This window comes from Capricornis sumatraensis, chromosome 9 (assembly GCF_032405125.1).
Source record: "Capricornis sumatraensis isolate serow.1 chromosome 9, serow.2, whole genome shotgun sequence".
In the NCBI taxonomy this organism is placed as follows: domain Eukaryota; kingdom Metazoa; phylum Chordata; class Mammalia; order Artiodactyla; family Bovidae; genus Capricornis; species Capricornis sumatraensis.
This window is the reverse complement of record NC_091077.1, coordinates 29,983,118-30,000,000: the sequence shown is the minus strand read 5'-3', so window position 1 is coordinate 30,000,000 and position 16,883 is coordinate 29,983,118. Positions and strand designations below refer to the sequence as shown.

Here is a 16,883-nt window from a genome sequence, read left to right as displayed (position 1 = left end):
ACTAGTTTTAAATTAGTTTTTTTTTTTGTTAAAATTATAATAACTCTGCTTGGAAAAAAATTAAGCATGAAAACAATGTGATAATTTCAGTGTGGGCAGTTTCTGATGATATCTCTCTCTTTCTCTTTTTCCTTCTATTTTTTTTGTGTTTAGCTGCCAGAAAGTGTTGAACATGTGGTGAGTTCTCAAGTGTAGGCAGGCAGAAATAGCTCCGTTGACTATAATCTCAAAGATTTAGCACCAGTTTGTGTCTTTAAAAACAAACTTTTCAACATAGAAATTATAATTGGTAAAAGTCATACAAAAGTCTTTAATATCATTTACATTAACTCTGAAAAGCAAGAAATAATTGAGGAGCTCTTTTGCCTGCTGCAGCTTTTTTGTTTCAAGTGATGTAGATGAAACATTTGGGGGCACTTTTTATTGAGTAGATGATACACCAATCTTGCTTGTGCTTATGCATTTGTTTTGTAACACAATGCATTATTTGCTTTTAAAAGAGGCAAGTTTTTGAGTTAAACTTTCTTTCCTATTTGTAATTGTTAAATACACCTAGTAATAATATCACTAAACCAGTACTTCACTTGCTAATTATATTGCTGTTAAATACACATACTATGCATTATTAAATTTCATGATAAACTATAGTAAGAGAGTGTTATGAAAAATCCTCATCTAAATAGTAACTGCTAAATGCAGATATTATGAAAAATAATATTCTTATTTGTTGCAATAATACTGAACTTAAACTGTTTATTGACACTTGCCTTTAGTTATAATGCCGAGTTTAAAACGCTTCCCTCGATTTTAGGACAAATTTTGAGTTAGCCTTGGGGTAAATACTGAAAGTTGTTTAGATTAGTAAATTGTGTAACATTCTACTCATGTCTAAAAGGAACCTTATATAATTTTTAAGACAATGCTCATTTATTGACTGCAAGATGAGGAAACTTTTGTGGATATTTCTGTTTAAGAGAGTAATGAGCAAGTGTCCCTTTTAACCAGTTTGACTGTGGAATTTATTCATAGTCAGTGTGACTTAGTTTTGGTGGATTTCAGGATATAATCAGTCAGCTACATACTGCTGTATTTTTATGTCAAAAGTGAAAAACAGTTATAGGTGCTGGTGCAATCCCAGGCACAGTTATAAAAGGGGGTGACATAAGGCAGATAGTAATGCACATGGCCTTTGCAAATAAACGTTTAAGTTGTAGAAACCTACTTCTGCCACTGTTTCCTTCTTCAGCCTTGTTTCTTTTCCTGTAAAATGAGGCTAATAATATCTATCTCATAGGCTGTTGAAAAAATTAAATGTACTAAAGCGCTGGTATTTTGTCTGGCACATGGCATGGCAGGTACTCACTTGCCATTATCACCCCTTCTATTTCTCTGTTTGCTGCCAGTGACCTCGTTCATCTTCCCAGGCTTGTGCTGCTTCCATCAACATTCTCTGTTTTTACTTCCACACCCAGATTCTTCACCGAAACTGGCCATTCTGTGTTCTCATCCTCCTAGAGATCTATTTTCCACCAAATCTATTGCATTTTTTCCATGTATTCATTCAGTGTTTACACTGCTTGGATTTCAGAAATAATGATACTATCCTTGCTTTTATGAAGCTCACTCTTCAGCAGGGATAATTGCAGCTGTTTTAGCATTTATCAGTGTATGATAAATATTGTGAAAAAGGTCCCAGTAGAGTTGATAGGATGATCAGAGAATGCTTTGTGGAGGGGGCTTTGAAGAATGGATAGTAATTTATTTAGTTGAGATGGGTGTCAGTGTCTATGTTTATGGTTTGGGTTTCTATCTGTAGGTGTTGGAAGATAAGAAAAAAGGAAGTGGCGGCGGGGGGGGGGGGGGAGAAGGGGGGAGACTCTTTCTAAAGGGAGGTTCTCTTTTGCATAGAACAGCAAGTCCAGACCACTTGGCATGGCACCAGGCCCTTCATGGTTGCTCTGATCTGTCTTTCCCAGCCTCATTTTCCATTCTGAATTCTGTGTTCCATTAGTTTCTTAAGTCTGTCATTGATATGTTATTCTCTTTATCTATCTCCCACCTTTTAAAACTTCTTGAAGTGAAAGTGAAAGTTGCTCCGCTGTGTCCGACTCTGCGAGCTCATGGGCTATACAGTCCTTGGAATTCTCCAGGCCAGAATACCAGAGTGGGCAGCCTTTGCCTTCTCCAGGGGATCTTCCCACCTCAGGGATCAAACCCAGGTCTCCCACATTGCAGGCTCTTCCCCAGCTGAGCCACAAGGGAAGCTCAGGAATACTGGAGTGAGTAGCCTATCCCTTCTCCAGGGGATCTTCCCGATCCAGGAATTGAACAACTGGGGTCTCCTGCGTTGCAGGTGGATTCTTTACCAACTGAGCTATCAGGATTTCTTAAAAACAAGGCCTTTTTTATTGTAAGATCCCTAAAGCCTCAATAAATTATTACAATAAATAATTGACTACATAATGTAATGTATCCATGCAATGTACTATAAGTTGACAATGTAAAAAAATAAAATTGAAAACATGATGCAGTGTGACATAAACCAGACATAAAAGGCTACACATTATAATGTCCATTTATGTCAAATGTCCAGAATAAGCAAATATACAGAGACAGAAAACAGACAGTGAATGCTGGGAACAGAGAAGAGGAATAGAGGAGTGGCTGCTGATAGGTTATGTGGCTTCTTTATGGAGTGAAGAAAGCATTTTGAAGTTAGATAGTGGTGAGAGCTGAAAAACCCCTTGACTATATTAAAAAAACATTGTATTATATGCTTTAAAAAGGTGAATTTAATGGTATGTGAATTATATCTGAATACAGCAGTTTTCAGATATAATGGCAACCCATTCCAGTGTTCTTGCCTGGAGAATCCCAGGGATGGGGGAGCCTTGCGGGCTGCTATCTATGGGGTCACACAGAGTTGGACACGACTGAAGCGACTTAGCTTAGCAGCACAGCAGTTTCTTTAGAAAAATAGATAGCAATCCATGAATTCAGTGTAGCTTTATTTTAGATGGGTTACAGAAATTCTCAGAACTTCCCAAACTGTTCATTAGTTGGAAATTCTTTTCAAACACGCAACATTTTGTCCTGTCTTTGATCAAGGTTACTCTAATGTTCCTACAGCCTCATTATTGCATTCCTTATACCCTCTTAGTCTGTGATTAAGAAATGTGAGCATAATTTCTTTTCCAAAGTTGGGTGTAATGCTTCTGTTCTCTTTTCCACAATTTTCTGGGTAGCTAGGGACCGGCCTAGAATTCTTTTTCAGAATCTGTTTGCTACTTCCTTCTTTTCTTCTTACCTGTGAGTGGCAGAGGTCTTTCTTACCCCACCTTATTAACTGAAATGTATTCTACAACAAATATATTACAATCTCAAGTTTATGTAAATATATGATTTCCAAATGATGGAAAATAATCTCTTCCCCCAAGATAAAGTGGCTCCTTCAATAGTAATGAGATTTTGCCTTCCTTTTTTTTTTTTTTTTTTAACTCTAGTGGAGAATTTTTTAAAACAGATGATACAAATGACAGGACCCCCATCATTTTTTCCAGGAATTTAGGAGACGAAGGCTTCAAGTTTAGTTACTGAGTTTTGAAGTATTATGAATTCATCTTTTTTCCTTTGTTTCTCTGTCTCTGTGCCACCCCCCCACCCCCCATTTTCTGTCATTTACTGAATAGTTGTTGTCTGTATGGTGATACAATGATTATGAAGATAAGTCAGGACCCTGTTTTCCATTAGAGAAAGTAGTAAGTACACCAGAGACTTTCATGTAGAGTAGTTCTCAAACCTGGCTTGATATCACAATCATCTGGGCAGTTTTAAAAATATGCCACTACTTAGGCTGTGCATTCTCAGTGGTGGTGGGGTCTGGTTGCCAGTATTTTTAAAATGCTTTTAAGCTGATTCTAAGGAATAACCAGGATTGAGAATCACCGATCTAAAACAAGGTGTTACAGGGTTAACACTATGGAGTTCAGAGACTGGGTATGCATTTCCAGCTAAAGATCATAGAGGTCTTTGTGGGTAAGGATACATTTCCAAAGTTCAAAGATGAGTGTGATTTGAAAAGTGGAATGAGGGTCAGAGAGAAGAGATTGTGTAACAACGTGAAGCAAGGAAAAAATGGGTAAGTTTGAGTAGTGACCCGTGCAAGTAGAGTGTGATTGTATTAATGGGAACTGAGACAGGCTGAGTGCCTAATCTCAAAAGGCTTTAGTGACAAGGTTAAAAAAAAAAAATTGGACATTATCTTTCTTAGCACAAGAAAGCACTGTGGGTTTTAAGCCAAGAAATGGTATAATCAGATTGAACCTTAAGAAAATTATTTTGGTGCCAGTTTTGAGGCTTATGTCACTTCCTGGGCTTCAGGAAATCTCCCTTCCTTCCTTCCTGCCCTCTTTTCCTTCCTTCCTTCTAAGGTACAGGCTGTCTGGAAAGGAAGCCTAATGTAGGATGAGACTGAGAGGAGAGTAGAAATTCATTGGAACCAAATTTTTAAAACTGATGCCTTAGGACAGTGGAGAACCATTGCTGAAATTTAAGAGGAAAGGGCATGGCCATATTTATGATGAGGGAAGTTTGGATGGCAGATTGGAGAGAGGTGAGTCCTACATGAAAGTCACTTAAAAGGCTCTTAACAGTGATGGAGGCAGGAAGGTATAAACTAAACCAGCATGAGAGGGTGGGCAAATTGTGAAAGTTATTTCAGGTTTGAGATACTTACTGCATGGGGATGGAAAGGAAGAAACTGAAGGTGCAGTTTCTTTGTTAGCGTGGTACATGCATGGTCTTGCTCTCTGATCTAAACCCTACCTGTCTAACCAAAGAGTTTCTCATTTTTATCATTGAGAAACCTAGAGGAATGAAATTACATTTCAAGTATAAGTTTTAAGGGGAAAAAAATCCTTTGGCAGTGAATTAAAGTTTAGATGTCATGAAAAATACTTCCAATATCCTCTTCAACCAGAGGAGGAGAGGCTAGGTTCTGGGGTCCTAAGTGCAGAGGGTCTGGCAGGTACCAACAGTCCCTCAACTGGATACCGATGAGCCAGTGAGTTATTACAGGGGCAGATAAGAACTTCAGATCCAGACAGAGGAATGTTCTTCAGTTTCTGAGTAGACTTTTGAGAAGAAAGTTTATGACACTATATATGGAATTTAGAAAGATGGTAATGATAACCCTGTATGCGAGACAGCAAAAGAGACACAGATGTATAGAATGGACTTTTGGACTCTGAGGGAGATGGAGAGGGTGGGATGATTTGGGAGAATGGCACTGAAACATGTATACTATCATGTAAGAAACGAATCGCCAGTCTATGTTCGATACAGGATACAGGATGCTTGGGGCTGGTGCATGGGGATGATCCGGAGAGATGATATGGGATGGGAGGTGGGAGGGGCGTTCAGGATTGGGAACTCATGTACACCCATGGCGGATTCATGTCAATGTATGGCAAAACCAATGCAGTATTGTAAAGTAAAATAAAGTAAAATTAAAAATTAAAAAAAAAAGAAAAAAAAAAGAAACATTAAAAAAAAAAAGAAAGTTTATGACATAGATCTGGGAAGACAAGCCATGTTTTACAAGAAGAAAAAGGCAGTCAGTAATGGGGAAATGGTGGTGTGATGTCTGTAGCAAAATCTTGGTTGTTCCCATCTATGTTTTCTACAGAGTTTAGGACTTTGACCCATTATCATTTCTTATTTCCTATGTAAACAGTATGTGAAGCAACAGTGTTCATCAGAAATAGAACTTAATGTTTATTCCCAAAGGATTTAAGAGTAGAGTTGTTGCTTCAAAGATTGTAGGCTAGCCTCTGAATGATCTGCTTAGAAGCGTGACTCTGACTTGTGAGAGCATTTTGGCTCACTGGAACCACACAAGGGATAATCAAGAAAGAGCCGAGAAAGAATAGAATCATTGACAGGAACATAATTTAAATGTCTGCTCAGCCTAAATCTTTTCCCAGGGTAGTTGTCAGTCTAGATCTAAGGAGACTCCATATGAGGTATGAACGAGTGGATAAGAAAATGTAGTAGTCACTGAACAACAGGAGAGAAAATGTCTTTGAAAATTTTAAAAGTATAAGTTATTTTCTAAGACCAAATAATTGGACTTATTGATAGAATAACTTGGTCACATCATCTGTGAAAATTTCCATATGTGCTAATTCCTGAAGTTTTTGCTATTATTACAATTACTGTTTCCAATAACTACCCTCTATACCCCCCCTTCAGCTGTACCAAGTTAAAAGTATATGGTTTCATTTTATGCATTTGGCCTGCTCTCATGTAAATTGATGACATGGTGTCCACTCTGTCTCTAGTGCTCAGCTCCTTGCATCCAGGACAAGGCCTCGTTGGAAATGGAGATGTAGGAAGTTGGCCTGGTAGTTACATCTGGAAAGCAGTGCTTCTTGCGATTCAGATTCCTTTATCAATTTAATTCCTTTATTGATCATTTCTCTCCAGAAAAGTTTCCATGGGCACTGAGATCTATATTTTGTAATATTTCTCTAGAGTTTGTGACCCAAGGATAAGAGCTTTGGCTTTAAAACCTGGTTTAGGATTTTGACCAGGTTCTTACTTTAGAAGTCAGTTGCATTTATGAGGCAGAATTTTCATTTATTCAGTAGATATTAAATTAAAAGTACCAACTTTGTGTCCATTTGTGGAATGTATCATGATCAGGACTTTAGGAAATTTAAGGTTTTTGTTGTTCAGTCACTAAGTCATCTCAAACTCTTTGAAACCCCATTGACTGCAGCACACCAGGGTCTTCTGTTCTTCACTGTCTCCTGGAGTTACTCAAATTCATGTCCATTGAGTTGGTGATACCATCTAACCATCTCATCCTCTGCCACCCTCTTCTCCTTTTGCCTTCAGTCTTGCCCAGCATCAGGTTCTTTTCCAGTGAGTCAGCTTTTCGCATCAGGTGGCCAAAGTACTGGAGCGTTAGCATTCATCCTTCCAATGAATATGCAGGTTGATTTCCTTTAAGGTTGATTGGTTTGATCTCCTTGCTGTCCAAGGGACTCTTAAGCATCTTCTGTAGCACCACAATTTGAAAGCATCAGTTCTTCAGTACTCAGCCTGCTTTATGGTCCAACTCTTATATCCTTACATGACTACTGGAAAAACCATATGTGGTCTAGGTTTGTCATAGCTTTCCTTCCAAGGAGCAAGCATCTTTTAATTTTGTGGTTGCAGTCACCGTCTTCAGTGATTTTCGAGCCCAAGAAAATAAAATCTGTCACTGTTTCTACTTTTCCTCCATCTATTTGCCTTGAAGTGATGGGACTGGATGCCGTGATCTTAACTTTTTTAATGTTGAGTTTTAAGGCAGCTTTTTCACTCTCTTCTTTCACCGTCATCAAGAGGCTTCTTAGTTTCTCTTCATTGCCTGCCTTTAGAGTGGTGTCATCTATATATCTAAGATTGTTGTCATTTCTCCTGGCAGTCTTGATTCCTGCATGTGATTCATCCAGTCCGGCATTTCCCAAGATGTACTCTGCGTATAAGTTGAATAAGCAAGGTGACAGTGTACAGTCTCGAGGGACTCCCATCCCAATTGTGAAGCACTCCATGGTTCCATGTCCATTTCTTGCTTCTTGTCCCGTAATCAGATTTCTCAGGAGACAGGTTAGGTGGTCTGGTGTTGTCATCTCTTTAAGAATTTTCCACAGTTTATGTGATGTACACAGTTAAAGGCTTTAGTGTAGCAGAAGTAGAGGTTTTTTTTAGAACTCTCTTGCTTCTCCTATGATCCAATGAATGTTGACAATTTGATCTCTGGTTCCTCTGCCTTTTCTAAACCCAGCTTGTCATCTCTGAGTTCTCTGTTCACATACTGCTGAAGCCTAGCTGGAAGGATTTTGAGCATTTTCTTACTAGCGTGTGAAATTAGCACGATTGTATGGTAGTTTGAACACTCTTTGGCATTGCCCTTCTTTGGGATTGGAATGAAAAGTGATCTTTTCCAGTCCTGTGGCCACTGCTGAGTTTTCCAAATTTGCAGGCATAGTGAATGCCGTGCTTTCACAGCATCATCTTTTAGGATTTGAAATAGCTCAGTTGGAATTCCATCACCTCCACTAGCTTGGTTTGTAATAATGATTCCTAAGGTCCAGTTGACTTCACACTCTAGGCTCCATGGTTCTAGGTGAGTGACCACACCATTGTCGTTATCTGGTCATTAAGACCTTTTTTGCATAATTCTTCTTGGTCTTCTTGCCTCCTCTTCTTAATTTTTTCTGTTTCTGTTAGGTCCTTGCCATTTCTGTCCTTTATTGTGCCCATCCTTGGCATGAAATATTTTCTTTAAATCTCCAATTTTCTTGATGAGATTGCTAGTTTTTCCCATTCTGTTGTTTTTCTCTATTTCTTTAACTTGTTCATTTCAGGAGGCCTTTTTACCTCTCCTTGTTATTCTCTGGAATTCTGCATTCATTTGGGTATCTTTCCCTTTCTTTCCCTTACCTTTTGCTTCTCTTCTTTCCTCAGACATTTGTAAAGCCTCCTCAGACAATCTCTTTGCCTTCTTGCATTTCTTGGGGATGGTTTTGGTCACTGCCTCTTATACCGTGTTACAAACCTCCATCCATAATTTTTCAGGTACTCTGTCTACCAGATCTAATCCCTTGAATTTATTTTTCACTTCCACTGGATAATCATAAGAAATTTGATTTAGGTCATATCTGAATGGCCTAGTGGTTTTCCCTACTTTCTTCAATTTAAGCCTGAATTTTGCGATAAGGAGCTCATGATCTGAGCCACAGTCAGCTCCAGGTCTTGTTTTGCTGACTGTATAGAGCTTCTCTATCTTCAGTCTGATTTTGATATTGACCATTTGGTGATGTCCATGTGTGGAGTCATCTCTTGTGTTACTGGAAGAGGGTGTTTGTTATGACCAGTGTGTTCTCTTGACAAAACTCTGTTAGCCTTTACCCTGTTTGGTTTTGTACTCCAGGGCCAAACTTGCCTGTTAACCTAGGTATCTCTTGAATTCATATTTTTGTATTCCAATCCCTGGTGACGAAATGACATCCTTTTTTGGTGTTAGTACTAGAAGGTCTTGGAGGTCTTCGTAGAACTGTTCAACTTCAGCTTCTTCAGCATCGGTGATTGAGGCATAGACTTGGATTACTTGTTGAATGGTTTGCCTTGGAAATGAGCTGAAGTCATTCTGTTGCTTCTAAGATTGCATCCAAGTGCTGTATTGTTGACTGTGTGGGCTACTCCATTTCTTCTAAGGGATTCTTGCCCACAATAGTAGATATAGTGGTCATCTGAATTAAAGTTGCCCATTCCCATACGTTTTAGTTCACAGATTCCTAAGATGTTGATGTTCACTCTTGCCATCTCCTGCTTGACCACATCCAGTTTACCTCGATTCATGGACCTAATATGTCAGGTTCCTGGGCAGTATTCTTTACAGCATCGGACTTTACTGTCACCAGCAGACACATTCACAGCTGAGGGTCCTTTCCGCTTTGGCCCAGGTACTTCGTTGTTTTGGGAGATATTAGTAATTGTCCACCACTCTGCCTCAGTAGCATGTTGGACACTTCCAGACCTGGGGGGCTCATCTTCCAGGGTCATGTGTGTTTGTCTTTTCATACTGTACATGGCATTTTCGCGGCAAGAATACTGGAGTGGTTTGTAATTTCCTCTTCCAGTAGACCACAGACCGTGAACGTTTTGTCAAAACTTTTCACAAGCCCTTTCACCATGATAAGGCTAGGATGCATGAAGGGGAATGTGGAGGTAGATGATAAGCAAATAAATAAATTAGGATTAGTACTACTTACTGAGAGGAAAATTAAACAACCTTGTCAGAGTGGTCTTATGCTAAACAGTGTTTTAGACAGAGTGCTCAGGACAATTGAGATGAATCCTGATTTATTAATCACTAATAAGTGAACCGTGAACTCCCTGATGTTCAAGCTGGTTTTAGAAAAGGCAGAGGAACCAGAGATCAAATTGGCAACATCTGCTGGATCACGGAAAAAGCAAGAGAGTTCCAGAAAAACATCTATTTCTGCTTTATTGACTATGCCAAAGTCTTTGACTGTGTGGATCACAATAAACTGTGGAAAATTCTGAGAGAGATGGGAATACCAGACCACCTAACCTGCCTCTTGAGAAATCTGTATGCAGGTCAGGAAGCAAGAGTTGGAACTGGACATGGAACAACAGACTGGTTCCAAATAGGAAAAGGAGTACATCAAGGCTGTATATTGTCACCCTGCTTATTTAACTTATATGCATAGTACATCATGAGAAACACTGGACTGGAAGAAACACAAGCTGGAATCAAGATTGCCGGGAGAAATATCAATAACCTCAGATATGCAGATGACACCACCCTTATGACAGAAAGCGAAGAGGAGCTAAAAAGCCTCTTGATGAAAGGGAAAGAGGAGAGCGAAAAAGTTGGCCTAAAGCTCAACATTCAGAAAACGAAGATCATGGCATCTGGTCCAATCACTTCATGGGAAATAGATGGGGAAACAGTAGAAACAGTGTCAGACTTTATTTTTGGGGGCTCCAAAATCACTGCAGATAGTGACTGCAGCCATGAAATTAAAAGATGCTTACTGCTTGGAAGAAAAGTTATGACCAACCTAGATAGTATATTCAAAAGCAGAGAAATTACTTGGCCGACTAAGGTCTGTTTAGTCAAGGCTGTTGTTTTTCTTGTGGTCATGTATGGATGTGAGAGTTGGACTGTGAAGAAGGCTGAGCGCTGAAGAATTGATACTTTTGAACTGTGGTGTGAAGACTCTTGAGAGTCCCTTGGACTGCAAGGAGATCCAACCAGTCCATTCTGAAGGAGATCAACCCTGGGATTTCTTTGGAAGGAAGGATGCTAAAGCTGAAACTCCAGTACTTTGGCCACCTCATGCGAAGAGTTGACTCATTGGAAAAGACTCTGATGCTGGGAGGGATTGGGGGCAGGAAGAGAAGGGGATGACCGAGGATGAAATGGCTGGATGGCATCACAGACTCGATGGGCGTGAGCCTGAGTGAACTCCGGGAGGTGGTGATGGACAGGGAGGCCTGGCGTGCTGCGATTCATGGGGTCGCAAAGAGTCGGACATGACTGAGTGACTGAACTGACTGAACTGAACTGAAGACTATAAATGGAAAAGAAATGCAAAAAAGCAAAATGGCTGTCTGAGGAGACCTTACAAATAGCTGTAAAAAAAGAGAAGCCAAAAGCAAAGGAGAAAAGGAAAGATATAAGCATCTGAATGCAGAGTTCCAAAGAATAGCAAGAAGAGATAGGAAAGCCTTCCTCAGCCATCAGTGCAAAGAAATAGAGGAGAACAACCGAATGGGAAAGACTAGAGATCTCTTCAAGAAAATTAGAGATACCAAGGGAATATTTCATGCAACGATGGGCTTGATAAAGGACAGAAATGGTATGGACCTAACAGAAGCAGAAGATATTAGGAAGAGGTGGTAAGAATACACAGAAGAACTATACAAAAAAGATCTTCATGACCCAGATAATCACGATGGTGTGATCACTCACCTAGAGCCAGACATCTTGGAATGTGAAGTCAAGTGGGCCTTAGAAAGCATCATTACGAACAAAGCTAGTGGAGGTGATGGAATTCCAGTTGAGCTATTTTGAATCCTGAAAGAAGATGCTGTGAAAGTGCTGCACTCAATATGCCAGCAAATTTGGAAAACTCAGCAGTGGCCACAGGACTGGTAATGGTCAGTTTTGTTTCATTCCAATCCCAAAGAAAGGCAATGCCAAAGAATGCTCAAACTACCGCACAATTGCACTCATCTCACACACGAGTAAAGTAATGCTCAAAATTCTCCAAGCCAGGCTTCAGCAATACGTGAACCGTGAACTTCCAGATGTTCAAGCTGGTTTTAGAAAAGGCAGAGGAACCAGAGATTAAATTGCCAACATCCACTGGATCATTGAAAAAGCAAGAGATTTCCAGGAAAACATCTATTTCTGCTTTATTGACTATGCCAAAGCCTTTGACTGTGTGGATCACAATAAACTGTGGAAAATTCTGAGAGAGATGGGAATACCAGATCACCTAACCTGCCTCTTGAGAAATCTGTATGCAGGTCAGGAAGCAAGAGTTAGAACTGGACATGGAACAACAGACTGGTTCCAAATAGGAAAAGGAGTACGTCGAGGCTGTATATTGTCACCCTGCTTATTTAACTTATATGCATAGTACATCATGAGAAACGCTGGGCTGGAAGAAGCACAAGCTAGAATCAAGATTGCCAGGAGAAATATCAATAACCTCAATATGCAGATGACACCACCCTTATGGCAGAAAGTGAAGAACTGAAAAGCCTTGATGAAAGTTAAAGAGGAGGGTGAAAAAGTTGGCCTAAAGCTCAACATTCAGAAAACGAAGACCATGGCATCTGGTCCCATCACTTCATGGGAAATAGATGGGGAAACAGTGGAAACAGTGTCCGACTTTATTTTTTTGGGCTCCAAAATCACTGCATATGGTGACTGCAGCCATGAAATTAAGACGCTTACTCCTTGGAAGAAAAGTTATGACCAACCTAGATAGCATATCAAAAAGCAGAGACATTACTTTGCCAACAAAGGTCCGTCTAGTCAAGGCTATGGTTTTTCCAGTAGTCATGTATGGATATGAGAGTTGGACTTTGAAGAACGCTGAGCACTGAACAATTGATGCTTTTGAACTGTAGTGTTGGAGAAGACTCTTGAGAGTCTCTTGGACTGCAAGGAGATCCAACCAGTCCATTCTGAAGGAGATCAGCCCTGGGATTTCTTTGGTGGGATTGTTGCTGAAGCTGAAACTCCAGTACTTTGGCCACCTCATGCGACAGGTTGACTCATTGGAAAAGACTCTGATGCTGGGAGGGATTGGGGGCAGGAGGAAAAGGGGACAACAGAGGATGAGATGGCTGGATGGCATCATGGACTTGATGGATGTGAGTCTGAGTGAACTCCGGGAGTTGGTGATGGACAGGGAGGCCTGGCGTGCTGCGATTCATGGGGTCACAAAGAGTCAGACACGACTGAGCGACTGAACTGAACTGAACTGAAGAGTATAAATCAGCTGTTTTGATAATGACTTTTAAGAAATCAGCTGCAAGCTTAATATCAGTGTCCTTCTTCTGTAAGTATATCATATTTTGAGAACATCTATCTTCTCTGTAGGGCTTCCCTGGTGGCTCAGAGGTTAAAGCGCCTGCCTCCAATGTGGGAGACCCGGGTTCGATCCTTGGGTCGGGAAAATCCCCTGGACAAGGCAATGGTAACCCAGTCCAGTATTCTTGCCTGGAAAATCCCATGGATGGAGAAGCCTGGTAGGCTACAGTCCATGGGGTTGCAAAGAGTTGGTCTCGACTGAGTGACTTCACTTTCACTTTCATGTTCTCTGTGTGTGGATGCATTCATACTGGGTAAGGCAATGCTGACCTCTGGTGGTTGTCAGTTTAATAGCATTGCCAGCTCTAGTTGGGCAAGGATGTGCTCTAGTGGGATTTACTTTTAAAAAATGGATGTCTCTTTTTAGATTGCTTTGATTTTAAAAGGTTTCTACAATTATCATGCATTTGAAGATCTTATTTAATCTTAAATAATGCTTGCAATAGTTTTCTGTATTCAACAGTATTTATACAATAGAAAGAAAGAATACTTAGGAAATAGGAAGAACTCAACTCTCACAACTGGAAGCAGGTTAATAATGGTAAAAAATAAATGAATCAGACAAGGCGAATTGCTAATACAAGTGTGGAAAATCTGAGCCTTGAACTTGTTTATCAAAACATCTATGAAAGCCCCTTTTCCAAAAGGCTTATTATGTAAATCTTTCAACACTTTTTTAGTAGAAAACTTTTTTTTAGAAGGACATACTTTGGATTTTGACAAGACAACCTTATTAAAAATAGTGAACATTGTTAATAAAACTTCATATTAAACAATGTTTCCATTGACCTATGATCATATTATTAAATTTAATCTTCTAAATATTTGGTCTGTTTCTTTTAAATACTGATTTTTTAACATTTGCTGTTTATAATATGGACATGTTCTAACTCTTTTCTAAGTCTTTAATTAAAGAGTTCTTTTTAGAATAATGATTATTATCTCCTAGTAGTTTTCTTATGAATAAATTTATTTATTTTTAATTGAAGGATAATTGCTTTACAGTATTGTGTTGGTTTCTGCCAAACATCACCATGAATCAACCATAACATAGGTATTCCTAGTAGTTTTTTGTTTTGCTTTTTTATTTTAGAAAATATATGTAACATATTTGAGAAAGTATTAGGTAGCTGACAGAAAAATTTGATTTTCTCTTCTAAATGTATCGTGCCTGAAGTCTTCTTTTACAGCAGCGTCTCTTTTTAAGACCCTTGATTGAGTAATTTATTTCCATTCTGTGTGGTAGTTATCTCAATAATAATAAAACTCATAAAGACTGATAACAACACATATTTCTAGTTGTATGTTTATCAGCTGATATATACAATTTTAAATTAGTTGACATTCCCTAGTCTAGTCATTATGTGCTATTTGAATGCAATTTAAAAAGTTGGTTTTGAATGCTCCATAGTGATTTCTTAATCATGGCATAAATCACAGTAAATGTTGAAATCATTTTTTCTAAACATAATGTGAGCTGAGAGTGTGTGTAATTTAACTGGACAGTGTGGGGCTTTGTTTACATTTATTTCACAGAAATACATAAAATATATCTAGCCATTATTTCATTTGCAATGATCTTTTGCCGGATAGGACTCCTGAAGCTACATGGTCTCTTTTATGCTTAGCTTGAAAATGTTTCAGTTAATATCCTTTGCAGAAGGTGGGCTGGTAAGAATTAAATCAGTATCTTGGTAAGGACGTCAGTGGGCAAAGAAAAGAGCCTCTGTGTATGTGGCACCTGTCATCTTGGTATTTTGATAGATTGACTTTAAGTATGGAAGGGGGAGAAAGCCAGACCTTTATTTGAAGGAATGATAGAGTTTTAGAGTACATCTGTGCATTTGTTTTGTTAGTTGGTAATCAGTGATTCTCGTTTGACTCTCTTTTCGTACCAGCCTCAGCATAACTCTGCATGTGATGCCTCTTCTCATAATTAGGAGAATTCACTGTGAGAAAAACTAGTACCTTCAGGGATTATATATAGATTTTGTTCATCTAGGCATGAAAACCAGATATTTCTTTAGTAGAATTCAAAAACTGAATCAGTTTTCAATTATGAAACTGAATCACCTTGATTATGTTGTTTTACATGTTAAGCATGATTTTTACCTTAATTAAAAAAACGTGATAAGCTTGACCTTCTTTAACCCCTAAAGAATTAAAAATGCCAATATTAGCATTTTTATTCTAGTTAATGTATTTTTTTCTCTCTTCCACTTTGTAAACATGATGGAGCATATTTGTTGAAGAGTATTTTGGGAATTTCTCTCTTCATTTTTGAAATCTAATTCATCCCCAATATTAGGCTCATTATTGCTGTTCTAACATTGGCTTCCACAATCATATTCCACAATCAGGAAAAAAGAGAAAGACTACATAAGATCAACTTTATATACAGCATACAATTGGCAGAAATTAGTATCTAAAATAGGATGTGGTGGGTCAGTTGGGGTTCAGAGATTTATGGCTTTTTATTTAGTCTTGGTGCAGAGCCTTTTCAGTTTACTGGCTCCTTTTAATATTGCATAGAATGTCTTGCTATTCCAAAAAGGCACATTGATGAAATGATAGTAGTAATTGCCATTATTTCACTAATATGTATGCTTCATTGGTGTGTTCACTGTTTGCTGCACCAGCCTATGGCTTTTATGATCACTTACATTAACGCACTAGAGTTCATCCTTATTTTGCAATATCCTAGTATTTTTATAATAAAAGAAGTATTTCTCTCCATCTGCAGGTGCTGCTGTTTTTTCAAACGAAGGAAAAGGAAAACCATACAGCGCCACAAATGACTGGACACAGACAGATCATGGGGAGTTACTTATGTGTTCATCTGCTGTCTTGTGATTAAAATCATCTCTGTAGTGACCACATATATTTTCAAGGACTCACTCTTAGAAACAAAAATGTCATACTTTCATACTTCATTTTGTGGTTGTCTTACAGTCATTTTTTTTTTTTTCCTAATTTAACTTTTATGGAAGCTTTAAAGTTTTGTCGAAACATGAGTGCTTTGCCCATCAGTGAATGGAATGGACCAATGAGGTGGTATTGATGACTTACACAGTTCTATAGAATATTTTTCAGAAGCTCTCCTCAAGTTATAGAAAGCAGTACAGTATCTGAAATGTCAACCAGTTATATACCTAACCTGTTTTTTTTTTTTTATAACTTCTGTAAGAGCATAATCAAACAGGAATTTTCTCCCGGTGGATAAAGCAACAGAGAAAACAGTTGCCCAGATATTTAAAAGAAGTTATCCCCTGAGAAGTTCATTATCTTTGTGACATCTGCATTGATTTCACTGTTACCAATGGTACTGCTATTCATGAATCACATTAACATTCTCTCTGTGAAATCAAGGTACAGTCACTGCCCAGAGGTACTGAGGAAAAAGCTCTATGGGTTCAGCCGATGGTAGTTGGTAAAATGAATCATAAAATAGCGTGGTTAATACAAGCTCTGCTTTTGTTGCACCACTATGTGAAGTACCGTGTTGCCGAAGTGGCAAAAGCGCTTATTTTTTAAAAATGCGAAATATTTGTGTAATGTAACTTTATGCTTCCAGATAATGATGTATGTTAGACAGCAAGAAATGAATACTTCGAGAAATGAGATATGTTGGCGTTTTTGGAGAAATACGCTAGGAGAAGGAATAAATGTGAATCTCACTGCATCGTATGAGGTT

The 16,883-nt window shown here is 38.7% G+C and overlaps 1 protein-coding gene across 3 annotated transcripts in view; it reads left to right on the top strand.

The window, feature by feature from the left end:
• Nucleotides 1–16,349, top strand: part of CSNK1G3 (casein kinase 1 gamma 3) — an 85,332-nt gene extending 68,983 nt beyond the window's left edge. For all 3 annotated transcript variants that reach the window (XM_068979435.1, XM_068979433.1, XM_068979434.1), the window contains one exon: nucleotides 15,933–16,349. In XM_068979435.1, coding sequence (XP_068835536.1) covers nucleotides 15,933–15,987 — 55 coding nt within the window. In that variant the 3' untranslated portion in view covers nucleotides 15,988–16,349. The remainder of the gene's footprint in view (nucleotides 1–15,932) is intronic.
• Nucleotides 16,350–16,883: the final 534 nt, after the last annotated feature.